The sequence below is a fragment of the Falco rusticolus genome, chromosome 14 (assembly GCF_015220075.1).
Source record: "Falco rusticolus isolate bFalRus1 chromosome 14, bFalRus1.pri, whole genome shotgun sequence".
In the NCBI taxonomy this organism is placed as follows: Eukaryota; Metazoa; Chordata; class Aves; order Falconiformes; family Falconidae; genus Falco; species Falco rusticolus.
In genome coordinates, this window is record NC_051200.1 from 10,132,699 (window position 1) to 10,151,942 (window position 19,244).

Consider the following 19,244-nt stretch of genomic DNA (forward strand, 5'->3'; position numbering starts at 1 on the left):
ACTACCAATCACACTTCAGTCTCCAACACAGAAACACTACCTAATTGTGTAGGCCAGGTAATAGATACCTCAGGACACTAAAATATACTCCTCTCAAAAAAGACAAAGTTTGCCAGAGTGCTTAAATTAGAGTTCCCCCATAATCCATTAAATGTGAATTAATTAGGTAACAGGCTCAACCTGCAGGTTCACCAAATATCTGCACACTTGAAGCAAAAGCAGTCTGACGCTAATCTTTCAGACATTTCCATTCGTTAAGGAAAGGGTCTTTGAATAGACTAGGAATAGTGCTTTAAAAAATACAGAAACCTGAAGTAAACTCAAATGCTCCAAAATCAATTCTCCAAACAGTTAAACTGCCTAAAACAGTCTGTTAAGTTTTAGAAAAAGAAAGTATGCTACAAGAGCCATATGAACAGATGAATGATATTCAAAAAAGTTACATATTCACATGCAAGTGTTTTTCATTTGAGTAAAAAGTTTAAAGGGTGAGTTTTTAACCTAATTTGTATGCAGCATTAACTTGCTAGTACAAACAATATTACAGTATCCTCAATTTCATTGTTTCGTTCTACACACAGACACTCTCAATAGTACCAATGAGGTGATACTTAAAAGTCCAATATAGAACAAACATTCTTCATTTTCTGAAGCATATGCCATTATGATTTTCCACGTTGGTTTCTCTCGTAAACACTGCATATAGTGTAACGCATTTCTGACGCACAAATACGGGACTTCTCAGAGTGCTAAGAATCTGAGAAAATTGCCCCCATATTTTACATTGACCACTTAGTTTCCCTTTTATTAAATTTAGGACTGATAGCTCTCCTTGTTCTAACTGTAGTCTATAGCCAAGGCTCAACCCAAGTTCACTAGGCAAAAAAGCACATCCAATACTCCAATCCAAACCACCCCAAACAACTGTTATATCGTTTCTGCAAAAGTTCAGTTCCTAGTTATTTATACAGACCACATCCATGGGATTTTTTTTTTTTTTTTTTTGCTTTAGATTAACTGCTTTTATTGGAAATCAGTTCCTTACATTCAGTGCAAAAGTAGAAAGTGCAAACAAAGTCTTGTCCTAACAAACTGTCAGCATAAACACAAAATAATCATCTATGATTGTTGGTCTTTATTATCCACTTCCATACAGCACTCAAGTATTACTCAAGTCCATACGCACACGAGTATTACTACTTTGAAGCCTATTGTAAAGAAGTTTTTAAACAACGCAAAAAAGTAGTGGCAATTATTCATATTCATGGTTCAGTATCAATTATTTACCTCCACAAATTGTTCGAAATTGATTCTCTTCATAAACATGAGGAATGACAGATGTGGGATACATCTGAAAGAATTGTTAGGAGTAGAAAGAAGATTCATCCCCTGATGCAGGCAAAAGATCCACAGGCTGCTGTGAGAGACATACTGCTGAAAAGTAAGGAGATGTCGTAGCAAATCTAACCCTTTCAGTGCTGAAAACAGCCTAAAATTGTGATGTGAAAGTGATACTGCACTTCACCCTAGTGAAACTCTGGCAGGAAGAACTTTGCAGATCCAACTGGAACGTATTTCGGAACAACCCAGAAGAACTAACTTCACTTCTCCTAACACACATAAAGCTGTCTTACACTTAAGATATTAAAAGTTCTTCTGGTCACCTTGATTTACATGGACGTGAATATGGCTGGAAAACTCTTTTGACTAGTGTCTTTTAGGATCAAAAACTGTTAAGTTCAAGGGGACAACTAACAAGCTTATTACACACTACTGTGGAAACTACATCAAGCTAAGCCTTGTTACTTTTTAAAAAATTCTTTCAAATAGCCACCAGAACCAGTATCGACTTCCCCCAACCCCTCAATTGAGTTATTCCACAGGTATTGTCTTGCTGTTACTGGAAACAAACAGGCTCTTTTCAACAGTACACAGGATTAAAAAAAAATAAAAATTAAAATTGAGACCCACCTTTCCTCTTGCAGAGTAATACAGAATGCCACTTACCAGAACCACACAGCAGGGTTCCTGAAGTGACTGAGGATACTCACTGGAAGTCAATTAATCTATTCCCTTTTACTATTAAATACAACAGGGTTTTGCAGAGAAAGATACTGCAGTTCAGGAAAGTAACTTAATAAGTACTCCTACAAAGAACACAGAGTCTACTCTCAATATCATACAGTACTTAAATCTGGATTGTTGAAAGAAAGAATGGTACACAATATTTGATCTTGACACAAAAAGGGCTGAAAAAAACTCATCTAGAAATAATACAATTTACGTATTCAAGAAACAATCTGTATGCCCATTGACCTCATGAATGCTCACAAAAAAGAGATATTTTTATCTATGTTTTCAAAAAGCTGCATAATTTTTTTTGTTCCTTGATAAAGTTTTATACCAACTCTGAAAAATCTTTCTTTCCCATCACCTTTAACAAAAATGCATCTACTAAAAGAAAGGAAATAAACTTTCTATTTTCACAAGCATTTGTTAATTCGTAGGCTTTGAGCTTAACCCTACTGAATTTAGACTTTGGTATAATTCACAAATACCTCTCACTCTTTTTAAAGAACTTTATTTTAAAAATAATTTTAATTCATTAGACCATACTTTATAAGTTACCAATAGGACGGACCTGAACTCAAGCATCAGACATTTGTTGCACTTTCAAGTTTTCTAACAACATGACTTTTCAAAATAAAATTGTACATTTAGATTCACAGTTTAATTTCTTGAAATTTAATAACATTTAAAAACACTGGATTTTGAATTGAAAGGGATACATGTTAAGCACACAAATACTGAAAAAGGTCATAATTCCAAAATGCACTTGAAAACTGAATGCAGCTAATTAGTCACACTGTTGTTTATAGTAATTTCACATTTAACCTAGTTAGCACCTTAGTGAACTCAACCACTGAATGTGAGAAGTGTAGTGCATGTAGTGTGACAACTCAGCAGGTACTGTACCATTTCAGGAGATCGCGTTTTCTTGAGCTTTATGTGCCATATTTTGAAAACTGGTAATGTTTTAGAAGTCTTCTAAAATGTGTAAATAAACAATGGCTACAGTAAAAGTCTAAACAACGCATTACTTTCTATTTTTTGTAAATTGAGATTTTTAAAAGCAATCATTTATAAGGATTGCATCAACATCAGTTAGCAGAGGAAGATCAAACTTTATTGAAACTGCTTGCATACAAAATATATTGCACTATAACCAAACAAATGTCAACATAAAATCCAATCTGTTGTAGCTAATATGTACAGAGAATATTGCCCAAGAGCAGTTACATTACAAGGTCAGTCTACCTTGGTTAATTATCTACAGTATTTTAAACCAAACAGCTTACAGATGATGTGTGCAAGGTACCAATTTCTGTTTTCAAATACTATACATTCCCAAAATAAATAACTAGAAATCAACATTAATGTTTGGCAATACTTTTTAAGACATTTTTATATTTGTTAAATCATGTGCAGTTCGTTGCCATTTTTAGTACGCTCACCTGTATGCAAGGAAAAAAAAAAGAATGAAAAAAGCAAAGAAACAAAACTCACAAATACATCAGAGGCAAGGTCAAGTTTGTACAATTCTGTACATAAACAGTGGCTCTCCTATTGGAGTAATCTGAATAAAAATGAATTAAAATGAAGGTCCTTATACAGTTTTGCCCAGTAAGTTTAATGTGTGATGAGAAATAAAAGAAAGCACGTCTCCTCCCACCACTTCCCACCCTTCCCTGTTGTACAACAGTACTTTGGATCAAATTTTGTGACACCTTCAACCTGGATGGTAATTCTTACAAATTTTTGTTCTACCTTCAGTATTTCCAGCTACTATATCTGTACTTTCCAGGGCATTACATGTGGTGATTTTTTTCCTACCTATCCTGAGACAGCCCCTGAATTAAAATAAGCAATTAAAAAAAAATTTTGGGAGGATGAAAAACATCGGCGCTTTGAACTGGTCATCTGGCCAAATAGCAGGCACACATTACTAGCTTGTGAACACGTTACACTTGTTCCCTCAGTAACAATGAATTTTTTTAGTTTTCCACAATGGAAAGGTTTTTTTTAAAAATTTTTTTTTTTTTAAAAAAAAAGCTTCTGTACTGCCTACAAAGAAAAAAATTACACCCCTTTTTCAATAACACTATTTGCCAAATCTTCAGTGCAAAATAAATTTCCTATTCTTATAACTGTCTAACTCAATGTTTATGTAAGGAAAAAATTATGGAAAGCATGCACTTGTCTATAAAGTACTAACGTCTGACAAGGATTGCTACATATATTTTACATTTAGTGTTACCAACTCATCTTCCCTGATTTCTGCATCCAAATATAATATTCCTACCTGCCAAGATATAAAAAAGGCACAGATCATACAACTTTTTTGCTAATGAAAATGACAATTGTTACATCACACATATTTCGGGGTCCACTAAAATATTGAAAAAGGTGGACCAGAATGTGAACTGACACAGGACATAAAACGACATAGCATTTCATGAAGAACTTGTAAGTTAGATTGAAAACAGAAGCCAATTTGATTACTGCAAACACTATTTATTCTGAAAATTGAAATTGAGCAGTGAATTTGACCCGATGTGTTAAAATGGTACAACTGAACAGAAAGTTTACCAATGCACAGCTCAGTATTTTTAAACAAACAAAAAAGAATCTTTCATTGTTTGAATTGCAATATGTACTTGAAAGCGATTTTCGGAAATTCAGATATTTTTATGTAAATATTTGAATAATTTCTTATTCTGAAAACAACTGCATACTGTTGATGTTAAAAAAGGCTAACAGAGAACATATGTTCATTTCATGCCCTGCGCCATCTTGCCTACTATTTGTCTTTGGCCTAACAAGATTCTCTAACATGGAATAGGAATTACTGAAACAGTATAGGAAATATGACTTCAGATTTATGCAGTTTAGGGTACTCCATTCACCAGCGGCTGTTGACCATCTGCGCTGTCCGTTTTCTCTTTCTTCTGATTACGTTCTTTACCTGTGCGCAGCCGACTACCTTCATTGGAGGTATTCTGTAATGTTTTAGTGTGGACACTCCTTTCATTATTGCAGTCAATTCTGATCTGGAACAAGTTAGAGTTATATAAAGCACTCCCTTCCTTTCATCCACCCCTTACGCACTCGCTACCTTAGTGGCCTGGGAGGAACACTATTTATTAAACAGTCCGAAGCTATACACCCTTATAGCTTTGTTTGTATCCAGCTGAAGTGGACAGTGTGTGAATTCTTTTCTGTTCAAAAAATGCAGAATACTTGTCACCTAAACCAACCAAAATAAAAAAAAAAAACAAAAAAACACACACCTCCTGTCTACCTAGCCTTGGAAGCTAAAAAAAATTTTTCCAGTGTGTTTGTGCAAGATAGTTCAAGAACTAATAGCAGATGGAACTCTGAAACCTCATTTCACTTTTAATAATTCAACTTTCTACTTGTACACTAACATTTTTTTGGGAAAAAATATACATAGGAAAGCTGCCATGAAATGATACTAACACACACACACACAAAAAGTATCTACTCAGCCACCTTCTGAATCTGAAAAAAAGTTTCATTTAATCCAAGGAGACTTCTAAGGCCTTTTTAAGTGGTTAAAATTTTTTAAAAAAATTTTTGAAGCAAAATTTTTATGTTTGTAAAGGGGGTAGGCCCTTACTTCTTGAAGTATATTTTTATAACTTGATCAGTCAGTTTTAAATGATATTCAAGTACTTATTTTTATGTAGAGTATCATTTTGTCAAGATCTCAGAGCTACAGAGAAAAAGACTTGTTGATAGGTGCCTTAGTTTCTTTTTAAGTACCACAATTCTCCATTGTCTACTTCAAATGCTCTAAGTTAATTACTGATTAACTATAGAAGTTGTGTGGCCATAAAAAAATTTTTTTTGGCATGTTACTTTTTTGTATTTCAGGTGTGCGTTCAGGTATTACACCTTCAAGTTCAGCACTCCCACTTGGAAAACTAAGCATTTGTTCACCTGTTCCATTTTTTTTCCTCCCTCCTTTCTTAAACAGGCTTTCTAACACCAAACCAAGAGTCATCTCAGTGTCCCATCAGAATCACAACTCCCAGTAACACCATGCAGAAGGCAGCAGCGTGCATCTGCTCATTATTTCTTCCTCCCAACATAACTCACCCTATGTGGTAAGAGATGATAGAAGGTTTGCATGTTATCATTTTAAGCAACAACAGTTCCCATGTGGGGAAACTTAACTTATATACATAAAATATCAGCCTGAATAACTTTATGCAGCAAAACATACTTGAAAAAATTGCAAAAATATCTTTATAAAAGGCTATAAAATATTTAAGGTTATAAAATATTTCAATACATGATTTGAACAGCTTCTTGCTGTGCATTAACTTACTTTCTAGACTACACTGCCTTCAACTGCAAATGTTTTATTTAGTAGTGAAAATAGTTTCTGAAGTTTAATCTTTCTTTCTCTGAAGATTCTGGCTACAACACACTTTATATAAAGCATTAAGGGCTCTCCTCCCACAGGTATATAGGTGACAGACAACAATACGCAACACAGCAAGAAAGAAAAGCTAAAACCAAAAGGTAGTAAGAACAAAGACTGCAGTCAAGCTGGTTAGTAAATTCTTGGGACTCACGCTCAGAGTTCTAACCAAATGGAGAGCTAAACTAACATTACAAATTGCATCTTTACACAACTTAATATACTAAGATACCTGTGTATATGTTAGAAAATGACACAAAACTTCTGCAGCTCTGATTAGGGAACTGGGCAATAAGGAACCACGAGGCTACTGTGTTGCTTGTGGCACTGAAGACTAATAATAGTCAGTACACGATAAACAATTCTAAACAGTGCAGACTTTCAGTAAGAGAAAAATTACCTCAAGAGATCCATCTGCTGTTCTCCCTTTTGCATCTCTTGAGTTACGCTGACGGTTATCTGTTCGTGACTGTTCATCATTTCCTGTAGGAAGAATTACTCAACTAAGTTGTTTTACAAGGATGTATGATCACTTTTACTTAAAATTTATGCAAGCATAATAGGGAATTACTTCAAAATTTTTATGTTAAAAAACATTAAATATGCTCCGTAACAGAACAGTTCTGAAACTATGGGCCAAGAATCACTAAAGAGAACATTCTCAGGTGTTAGTCAAGTACACAAAGTCACAGTGTTTAAAGCCACCACAGTTTAAGAGACTGCTGACTGAAGAAAAAACACCGCTCACAAAATGACTAACCATAGGAGAGAAGAACCCAGTCAGCTTTAGTAAGGTTTAACATGTTCACATTTCTTCTAATGGCTTATGAGATTTCAAATTTCCGCATTACCTTTTTCCAAAAAAAATCTCATTAAATTAAGCAATACCCATACTTAGAAAAAAGTTCAAGAAATAAGCAGAATTGTAGACAAAAATATTTAAACAAATACATACAAAGAACTGTCACATTATAAAATATATGTACAAGTTCTTCCATCTTAGTTTTGTCTGGTGTTTGCCACTGAACACATAAATTACAACCTTATATAATCCTGCTGCATGAAAATTAAAACACAAGATGGTGGGAATATGGACAGCTGAATGAGTAAGACATTACAAAATATTTTTCTATATCCATTGACAAACTAGAACTTTATTCCTTGACCCCCTTGTGCAATGGCACAGCCCACAAACTTCAGTCAATATGCTTATTAGGAAAGCAAATGATCGAGTCTTATCCCAATTTATATAGGGAAGAGAGGCCTAATATACTGTATAAAGAGACACTGGGATAGAATGCCTTCTCAGCACTTCTGCAGATGACACCAACCTGTGGGAAGTGGTTTGATACACTGGAGGTCACGGCTGCTAATCACAAGCACCTTAACAAGCTGAAGGAATGCGCTAACAGAAAACTCTTTAGCTTTAAAGATGAAACCCAAGTCCCACAGCTTCAACAGCATAACCCCATGCAGGATCACATGCTGTGGACTGACTGTATGCAGCAGCTCCACACAAAAGGAGCTGTCCTGGTGGACAACTTTAAGACACAGGTGTGCTCTTGCAACAATGACAACCGACTACACCACAGGTTGTGTTAGTATGAGTGTGGTCAGCAGGTCAAAAGAAAGGATTATTCCTCTCTGCTCAACATTTAACACACCTGAAAAAATATTCAATTTAAGAGATTGACAAAGTAGATAAAGTTCAGGAGAGGGCCACCAGGATAGCCAGGAGGCTGGAGCACAGCTAACAACAAAGAGGCTGACAGAAGTGAGTTGGCTTAAGGTTTCCAACACTGACTTCTTTTACAAAAAACTAAGACTACACTTACCTTTGAATCCTCCGCGACCCCTCCCTCCTTGCCCTCTTGCACCACCTCCACGCCTTCGCCCATCTCCTCTACGAAGGTAGTTGTCTCGCTCCTCTTCTGCTGGGGCTGCTGACCAATCACTAAGTTCATCTCTGTGATCAGATTCTGTTTCAGAAGCATTTGATGCTTCAGAATTAGTTCCTATCAAGAGGATAAAAAAAATCCAAACATGCCAGTGTAGCTTAGCATGAAAACACTACAGTAGAATGAAAAAAGTATTTTAAATTTTTCTTCTTTTGTTAATGAACAGTTCTGTCATTTTTTGCATTCCAACCTCTAACATAATACAGAAGTGTGTAATACACATTACTACTTCAAAAAGTCAAGACAGACATAAAAGTTAAATAATTGTGTGCCACATGACTAAAGCTACTTGGTGTTATCAGTCTATCAATGAGTTATTGAATCTACTACGCAAATGTAGTAAAAGTCTAGCAGAATGTAAGCCCAACAGACCAGACTTTCTTTTATGTTTCTAAACCTGGTAGTTCTGAATATAACCTGTCCTGTCTCCCCTAACCACCACCACTCCTCTATGAAAGAAAAAAATTCCATAAAGAAACTGCCTGTAACATACTACAAAAGCAGAGAACAAAGCTAGAATGCTAGAAATTTATCAAATCCAAAATAACTAGCCATTACAATTTTTCCAGTTAACAGCTCACCTTCGCTGATGAAAGCTAGTTCTTTTCCCCATTCCCCACCCCCCTTAACTCATATGTTATTAGCCAGGTGAATTCACATTTTCTAAAAATAGTGAAAGGGTGTCAGCACTAAAACATTAATATTAATTTTGTATTCTTACCAAGCTCATACTACAGGCTTTTCAGTCAGGACAAACACCAGCTGACCTACACTACAGATAACGAAATAATAGATTGCTCTGAAGACACACATCCTGAAAGCTATTCATTAACCAATTCTACAAGGTTTTAAGATAAATGCTGTATTGCAGTGACTATGCTCTTCTAGTAAAAACATAAAAGTTCGTTTAATGAGGAAAGCAGCTGTTCTACAGATCGAGCTACACAGTATTTTCACTTATAAATACTCACATTAAGATAGCCTGTTACAGGCTCAAATGAAAACTGAGGCTTTATTATTAGGAATTGTTCAAAATATAGATAAAGACCCCTTTGCCCTGAAGAGCTTGTAATGTAGAAGACTTAAACATGCTGTAAGAGACAGAGGCTGCACGGAAATAAATGTAGATTACACAGAAGCACTACATTTTACTTCAGAATATTTCTACAGCTAAAAGCTCTACATAATCTTCAAATATTAATAGTCAATATTAACTGAATTTCTGTTTTAACGTGTCTGTTTCCAAGACCGGTCTTTTTCAAGAAATCAAAACAGGCCACTCCTAAAACTGTAAGTGTACTTCTGGTTACCTACCTGAAGCATAGCCTGGACCACGTCTGCTATGCCCTCTGTTTCTATAAGGTCGACTGCCACGTCCAAGTCCTGGACCATCATCAGTCATGTACCCTTTTTCCTTATCTGTACGATTTGGTGGTGGCCTAGAAGTAGCTCCAATCTGTCGAAGCTGCTCATCAATTTGCAATCTTTCCAAACGCAGCTGGTCCACTTCCTACACAAACACAAGCACAGTAATTCATATGTAACCACTATTTAATCATCTGAATGAACAGACATGCACTTCTCAGAAAGAAAGAGTGCTTACATACTGCAACTAATAATCCATTTAATACTAAAGTAGTAACTCAACTTTCAGAATTATCTGTTTACAATAAAACTTTCATATGTTACCAATATGATTCTCCCCATAGCAGAGTTGGCAAGTTTAGGTTTATTTAAAATAAATACATCAAGGAAAAACACTCAGATCAACTGTTTTCAGCAAACACAATTACCTATACTTCAGTATTAAACTTATGAGATCTTTACCCTTAGGGAAGTTAAACATTCTTTAAACAGAAATTAACATTCCTTTATTTTTTGAACACAGTAATATCATCCATTTATAGCATTCCAACAGTGGCGTAATTTAAACATTCTGGATTCTAACACAAGCCTCTTACATTGTCACACTTAAATAACAAAGTTGTTAAACAATTATGATGTAAAAGTATTGCTTCATAAAAAGGGCTAGGGGTTCCACTGCAGTTACATTCTACTTAATTATAATGAATAATACCACAGATGTGGGGAAGCATAACAGCACAGAGAGCAAAGTGCTGTAACTCAGGCAAAGGCAGCCAGCACACAGAATTCTTACTACACATAACTACTAAAGAGATAAACACAGACAGTAATTATCTACAGCAACCCATACACAGGGAGTACTTTAGTCAGTTTGGGATGCTGTCTCATTAGTACCAAAAAGTGGCAATCACAACCATTTTTATTATTTTTTTTTTTAATAAATAGGGGAGAATACTATTTACGGAAGTTCTGGTGTGATACTGGAAGGGACCTCTGGAGGTCACCTAGTCCACTGAGGACTTTGACAAGATCCTTTGGTGCTCAGAGATGCATCCCAGCAGGTCCCGCTGACTTGTGTACCCATTTTTAAGGCAGCCAAAGTAGTTAAAACAGAAATATCTTCTGAAATAATAGTGAGCATGCAAGAAAGGAGCTTGATTTTTACTAGTAGTTTTCATGTGGTCTTTCTCTGCCTCTACTACCATCAGGTTAAGTTGCAGAGCTGCTTTACCTCTGCTCTAGAACACTGATAAATCCAAGTACTCCACCAGCAGGGTTAAAAGGTATAGCTATTGAGTGGGTAAAGGAACAAAATAGTTTCTTCTTCTAAGTCCTCTGATACCTGTACTGAGAAGTTTTTTAGCTATGTAAAGAAAACTCAGCATTCTAGAAGACTCAATGAGAGCTACTGCACAGACTGGACATGTATCGAGTTATGAATGGTCTGGAGGTTTCAGAAAAGATGCCAGAACATATTTAGTTAAATCAACTCAAAGCAGTCCCTACTGTTAGCATCTGGCCCTGCCATTAAAGACTGAGCACCCAGCCATAATAACCATAAGTAACTATAAAGCAGTAATGTGGGATATTTTCTGCTCCCTATATAAAAGGCAACAAGCACCTCAAACTAGTGGAGAAGTTATGGTGCCAAGAGGAAAACACAATATAAAAAGCTGAAATACTACAAAACGTTCTCAAGTATGAAATTCAATTAACTATAGGAAAAGAGCTGTAGAGTTCTAAAATAAAATGCCCACAGTATACAAGATGTCTGCATAGCATGCTACTTTGCAGTTGCATGAGGGACTGACTATTCCTTGTATATAAAGATGTCGGTATCTTTTGAAACAGATTTTATTTTTTCTTACTCCTTTATATTTTGCACTCTGAAAAAATTGGGTTTCCCTCCATTCTTCAGATGAATGATTCTTTTAGTACAACATGGCTTTTACAACACACCTTTTTATACTGCAAACCTGTTATAACATCAGTTTTTCAACAGCCTTTGGGGCCCAAACAAATTTTGATCATCTTACTATTACCATCTTAAGTATTAATAGAAAAGTTTTGGTGGTAAAGCAGCATCACATTCCTTACCTTTAAATAATTAAGATGATAATCCAGAAGAACAGTTGCATTAGTGATGCTATCCTTGGTTCCCACAAACACAAATGGTACCATTCCCTAAAACACAGTTAACAGCAGTCTTATGGTTATTGAATACACATCAAATACTGAAGAGAACCAAACATATTGCTGTATTACTGTAAAACTTTAAAATAAGTTTTACAACATGCATAAGCATGAACTAAAAAAGTGAGACAACAGTATATTTAAATTTTCATGTTGACTAGATCATGTAGACTAATTCCCTTTATGCAAAGGGCTTTTTATTTTTAGTAAGAAAATTTAGATCATACACATCACAATACCAACATTTATTTTTCTGAACAAGGGAAAAAAAGCCAATTCAAAACAGGTTTCCTCCCTTCAAAATTAGTACCACCTTTGCTGATCACATGCTTACTCTCTCACACTATGTCCTTTTAGGCTACATTGCAATAAAGAAACCTTTTAGAAAAGATCAAAGTAAATTGTATTAACACCATGTCACAAAACAAAACCCGATCCTTCTTGAGGATCTTCCAGATTGTACGAGGTAAACAAAAAAAATAGAGTTAGTACTTCAGGTAACAATTGCTAACTTGCATCTCTTTTACTTTATCAAGCACTTTAAGCAATTCAATGAATACCCGGAAAATGTAAAGTGGGAAATTCTAATGCATGAAATTATGGTACTTTGACATAAAATATCAAAAGAGTAACTTATGTGGCCAAAGCAGGTTAAGAAATCTACCTACAAGCCCCCCCCCCCCGCCCCCCCGAGTCCTGAAAGCAAGTAAACCTTAGCAGACAAAGATGATTTCCACACCAAAACTCCTGACACTAAAGTATGTCTATGCAGCATTTTAGAGGTGTGATTGTAGCCCACGCAGACTCAATGAGCTAGCGTTAAACTACTTGACTCTTATACCAGCTGCAGCATCACCATGGTAGCATAAGCTTCACTGAGGACTGCAGAAGTCAACCTGAAAGTCTAATGGCCACTTGGCTGCTGAAACCTATGGTATTGCAGACCCTGAGCCTGGCTACACCTACTGAATAACTTAAATTTTGTTTTGGTATCTCATGACCTCTAAAGACACCTTTAGTTTTCACTGTACCCATACCCTTTACAAGATAAAAGGTATTTTACACAAAACAAAGGACTGTTTATTCACAAAAGTCAAGTGATATGAGACACAAATTATCTTAAGAAATAATACACACACAGTATGCTGAGGTTCCTTAAGAGTGGCAAGTCTGTAACTTGTCTCTGCTTTTCAGGTGTTCTTTTCTTTCACATACAAACAACTTTTGTTAAAACTTACACACTTGCATCAAATAACAAGGAAAACCTTTATTACACAATCATCTAATCCTAAGAGAGCTCAACACTTAATATTCATGAGCGCACAGCAGGACATAGCTTTGGCTGCATTGACCATGAAACAGTGGGGCTCAAGATCCTACGGCACCAAGGAGGGTACACAGCAAGCTCGCTACCCTGGCCTTCAGGAGAGCTGACTTTGGTCTCTTCAGGGATCTGCTTGGCAGAGTACCATGGGATAAAGCCCTCAAGGGAAGAAGAGGGCCCCAAGAAAGCTGGTTAATATTTAAAAATCACCTCCTTCAAGCTCAGGAGCGATGCACCCCAACGAAAAGGAAGTCAGACAAAAATGCCAGGAGGCCTGCATGGATGAACAAAAAGCTCATGGACAAACTCAAACACAAAAAGGAAGCCTACAGAGGGTGGAAGGACAGCTGGCTTGGGAGGAATACAGAGAAATCGTCCAAGCAGCCAGGGACCAGGTTAGGAAAGCTAAAGCCCTGATAGAATTAAATCTGGCCAGGGATGTCAAGGGCAACAAGAACAGCTTGTATAGGTACTTCAGTGATAAAAAAGGAAGACTAGGGAAAACGGGCCCTCTCTAGAAGGAAATGGGGGACCTAGTTACCTGGGATACCGAGAAGGTTGATATATTCCATGACTTTTTTTGCTTATCTTCACTGGCAAGTGCTCCAGCCAAACCACCTAAGTCATGGAAGGCAAAGGCAGGGACTGGGAGAATGAAGAACTTCCTGCTGTAGGCAAAGATCAGGTTCAAGACCATTTAAGGAACCTGAAGGTGCACAAGTCCATGGGACCTGATGAGATGCAGCCATGAGTCCTGAGGGAACTGGAAGACGAAGTGGTTAAAGCCACTATCCATCATATTTGAGAAGTCCAAATAGTCCAGAAGTGGCAGCCAAGTGAAGTTCCCACTGACTGGAAAAAGGGAAACATCACACCCATTTTAAAAAAAAGAAAAAAACACAACCCAGGGAACCACAGGCCAGTCAGGCTCACCTCTGTGCCCAGCAAGATGATGGAGCAGATCCTGCTGGAAACTGTGCTAAGGTACATGGAAAATAAGGAGGTGATTAGTGACAGCCAACATGGCTTCACTAAGGGCAAATCATGCCTGGCAAATTTGATGGCCTTCTACGACGGGGTTACAGCACGGGTGGATAAGGAAAGAGGAACTGATGTCATCTACCTGGACTTGTGCAAAGCATTTAGAACTGTTCTGCACAACATCCTTGTCTCTAAACTGGAGAGATGTGGATTTGATAGGACAACTCAGTGGATGAGGAACTGGCTGGATGGTCACACTCCAAAAGTTGTGGTCAACAGCTCAATGTCCACATGGAGACCAGTCATGAGCGGCTTTCCTCAGGGGTTGGTACTGGGACCAGTGCTGTTTAACATCTATGTTGGCAACATGGACAGCGGGATTGAGTGCACTCTCCGCAAGTTTGCTGACTATGCCAACAAAGGGATGCCACCTAGAGGGACCTTGGCAGGCTTGAGAGGCGGGCCTGTGCAAACCTCATGAGGTGCAACAAGGCCAAGTGCAAGGTCCTGCACATGGGTGGGCACAATCCCAAGCACAAATGTAGGCTGGGTGGAGAATGCATTGAGAGCAGCCCTGAGGCAAAGGACATGGGAGGTGCTGGTGGACAGGCAGCTCAGCAATGTGCGCTTGTAGCTCAGAAAGCCAACCATATCCCGGGCTGCGTCAAAAGAAGTGTGGACAGAAGGCTGAGGGAGGTTATGCTCTCATGAGACCCCACCTACAGTGCTGCGTTCAGCTCTGGGGCCTCCAACGTAACAAGGACATGAACCCACTGGAGCAAATCCAGGGGAAGCCATGAAGATGATCAGAGGCTGAGGCACCTCTGCTGTGAAGACAGGCTGAGTGAGAGTTGGGGTGGTTCAGCCTGGAGAAGAGAAGGCTCCAGGGAGACCTTAGAGCAGCCTGCCAGTACATAAAGGGGGGGCAAGAGAGCTGGGGAGGGGCTGTTTACAAGGGCCTGTAGCGATAGCACAAGGGGCAATGGCTTTAAACTGAAACAGGGTAGATTTAGATGAGCTATGAGGAAGAAATTCTTTACTGTGAGGTAAAGTGCTGTGTGGGGGCTGGCACAGGTTGTCCAGAGCAGCTGTGGATGCCCTGTCCCTGGAAATGCTCAAGGCCAGGCTGGATGGTGCTTCGAGCAATCTGTCTAGTGGAAAGTGTCCCTGCCCATGGGAGGGGTGTTAGAACTAGGTGGTCTTTAGGGTTCCTTCGAGCCCAAACCATTCTATGATTAAAATCCTTTAGCCACAGGCATTGCTAACTGAAATTTTTTATTATCTGGTGTATTTCAAGTTTCATAAATATTTGATACAACCTGATAGAGAGCAATGAAATTTCTAAACTCATATTAACTAACACATCGTATCAATTATTAAAAGATCACAAGACAAGTGACTTAAAAAGGTATTTAAGGAAATGGCTCATTGTTGCTTTTAGCAGTGGATTCTAGATATAGCAATACCAACCATTAAGAATGAGTTGGTAACAATGTCAAGCAATTTTACCCATAGAAAAGCATCAAAGTGCTTATTTATTGAACCTTATTTCTGTCTTCAAAGCAAAAGTACCGATCTTCAACTTAGTTTCAGTGGCGAATACTGAGCAGACTTTATATGCATAAGAAACAGATAAAAATAAACTTTTTTCAAGCCAGAAGAAAAAGGAAAACCTGACATACTAATTGCAGCCATGACTACTTGCTCTTTTACCCTTCTATTATTCTGTAGGCAAACATATTAAAAATGTTGAAAATTTTAGCCTGCAGCAATAATAGCACCCTGTTGCTTATTGGGCTAGTTCAAGACTTTTTTCTGTAAGAATTTATCATTGCAAATGAAATATGACATAGAAATGAATCCTTTAAATCTAAACATTGACTATTTTACCATTTAATATAGATTTAATCCAGATTTATATTAAAATGCCCCTCAGCATTTAACAGGGAAATAACGATTCTATCAGAAAAAACACATATTAATGAAAACTATCTCAGCACTACAAAGATACAAGGAAGAATGTATTTTATCACTAAGTAGAATATAACCACCAATAAACACATACAGAAATCACATTAACTGAAAACATACCTCTTCTTGGGGAATATTTTTATCATTTTCAGCCTCAATTCGCACTCTTACAACACCAGATTTGTCCACTATTTCCTGAATCAGTTTTCCATTTTTTCCTATTACTTTTCCTACAGAAAGAACATACAGAACATTCCACCTTTAGGGTCTTCCCCCACACTTGCTTATTACTATACTCTAATTAAACAAGACTATTTAGCACCAGTGCAAGAATTTGTCAAAAATGACTTAGTACTCCACAACAAAAATGTAGTTAATAAGCCATGAACTAAAATGGCTAAGTAAGCTCGGGGTGTAAACTTTGGTAATGTTCCAAAGCTACCACTGCAGCATACAGAAGTACTTTATTATCAAGTTTTTTACTGAGTATATTTTCCTTCTTTTTCAAAGCTCCTATAAGAGAACAAAGGGAAAATCAATCAGAAATGCCTCACACCTTTGTATAAAATTATTTTAAATTAACATCCCGATTACAGAAACATTCAGTATCTTGCATGCTTATTTGGCTTTGCTTTGGTAGGTTTAAATAACTTCAGTGATTTACAAATAAACATTGCTGGTTGCATTAAAAAAAAACAACAAAGCAATGACCACCAAAATAAAAAAAAACCTTTTACAATGCCCTAACATTTGCTGTAACTACCTTCTGGGTAGAGAACAAAGCAAAACTCTTAGTTCGTTCACAAATATTTTAGTTAATGAACTTTTGTGATACTACTGAAGATAGCGTCTGAGAGATATACAATTTTCTTCTCTGAAATTGAGCTTTTTTTAGAGGTATTTGATAAGTTTATAATTCATTAAAAAGTCAAAGACCAAAATGGAAATAAATTGTACTCTAATGCCAGTAATGCATACATATATCTCAGGAACCAGACACTCTAGTTTGAGACATGAAAATGAAAAAAATTTAGTTCTCTCCAACATCAGCAAAAGAAATTGCTGCCTGGAAGCTGACAGGAAAACTGAGCTGCTTGGGAGATAATGAGGAAAGGCCATATTGTTCAATCATAGCATTAAAGAAAAGTTTAAAAGTGATGTGAAATATTTTTTAATGCATGTAACTTTTTTTAAACAAAACTGCTGTAACACTTGCAATGTAATCTTTTTCACAGGCACATCACTGAAAAAGGCAAAAATATGAGTGCATAACAACTATCATTTTGCAGATACAACTAATCCATGAAGAGCAAATTAAAACCCATTTTTAATCTGATGGGACAATGTTCGAAGTTAGAGAAATCTTCATTTTCATGTTTCAATTTTTCTACCCTCAATTTAAGTCCTACATATTTCAGAAGATATTACAAAAGATGGCCAGTAAGTTCTTCCTTGATGACAAAGGGTATTCAGAGTCAAAAGCTGCTTCCCAGTACTTTATTCCATTACACATCACTGGCAAAGGTAACAGCAGCTTACTAATAGATGTAAAGAAGCCTTGGCAGCCATTTAGGTAAGTCAAGTACACACCAAAGAGAAAGAAAATAAAGAACCTTACACTGGTTCTCTCAACAAAAGAAATCCATCCTTTAAAATATTTGTGTTTAGTTAGAAATTGGCAAAAAACATAAAAATCTTTAAAAATAATAAAGGATTGTATGCATATATTCTTAACTTATGTTTCAAGTTATACATTTCCATACAGCCTTTAAAAAAAGGCAACATCTTGGGCTAGAGATTTTGGTTATTGTTTGGTTTGAAATTTTTTTAAAGGATAATTAAGTAGTAAAAGCCAGATGTTTGCATTTTCCTTAGATAAAAAAGCCAGCATATCAATAATGTAGTAAAAGGAAAAAAGCCTTCTGCTTTTTTGAAGCAAATTATTTAGTTTTCTGGCAAGTTATTAGAAATATTAAAAAATAAAATTATCAAACATAGCTTATTTTGGATATAACATATGGTCCAGCCAATTCTATATTCTAAAGGAACCAAGCAAAGCAGCAGACTAGAAATGAAAACCTGCCAAATCAGAAATAATTGCAAAGTTCTAAACAGGAGAAAAGAAACAAAGAAATTAAAACCTCAAAATAATGATGTCAGCTTATTTTTACTTATCACCAGTAGAATCAGGAGGGAGTGGGGAAGGAAAAACTACTGGTTTTACATCAATTCCAGAGCAGAGATGCCACAGTTGTAAGTATTCGTCCCACTGCAGAATTTCACAGTACTTCAACATTAGCATTCATACACTGCTTGACAACCTATTAAAGTATTTGCTTTTAGAGGTATGTTATACCATATAGTGTTTTCCCTGTTCTTTTCTTATGTACTGAATTAAGCCATGTATTTTTATGTTGCTTTGTAGCATCAAAAGCTTATGAAAAGATTTCCACACACAAGGGCTGTATGCATTCTTGAGGACCTTTTTTTCCCCACCCTGTTTGATAATGGAAATTATTCAATTGTCTTAACTAGGTGTTTAGTTCATCCCACCGTGCTGCTTCTAAATAAACTGTATTTCAGATGTCAAAAGACAGGGAAAAGAAACAAAGTAAAAATAAAAATATTCAGCATATACTAGGAAAACATGAGACTGCAGATTCATCTGTTATACAGCTGAACTAATCTCTGGACATCTTTGGAGGAAGCAATTTAATTCTTTGGCTCAATCCAGAAGCTATTTACTTCATATTTAAACATCAGCACATTGTGTCTGGTTTAAAATACACCTGGAAATGCATACCAGGAAGTAATTTCTTCCAGTGTACTGAAGGTAAATGTGTCAGTAAAAATTCTGCCTGGAGTGGGAAAAAAAAAAAAAACACAAAAAAGCCCGAAGCCCCAAACCCCTGTACCACCTAGAACCCTTTCACAAAGAGAA

General features: G+C 36.7%; 1 protein-coding gene across 4 annotated transcripts in view; it reads right to left on the minus strand.

The window, feature by feature from the left end:
* Positions 1-3,165: 3,165 nt before the first annotated feature.
* FMR1 (FMRP translational regulator 1) overlaps positions 3,166-19,244 on the minus strand; it is a 31,419-nt gene continuing 15,340 nt past the window's right edge. Inside the window, exons 10-15 of one of the 4 annotated variants that reach the window (XM_037407964.1) lie at positions 16,424-16,533; positions 11,932-12,018; positions 9,784-9,979; positions 8,347-8,526; positions 6,912-6,994; positions 3,166-5,060 (exon numbers count right to left, since the gene is read on the minus strand). In XM_037407964.1, coding sequence (XP_037263861.1) covers positions 4,950-5,060; positions 6,912-6,994; positions 8,347-8,526; positions 9,784-9,979; positions 11,932-12,018; positions 16,424-16,533 — 767 coding nt within the window. In that variant the 3' untranslated portion in view covers positions 3,166-4,949. The other 3 variants (XM_037407966.1, XM_037407963.1, XM_037407965.1) reach the window with 3 other exon arrangements.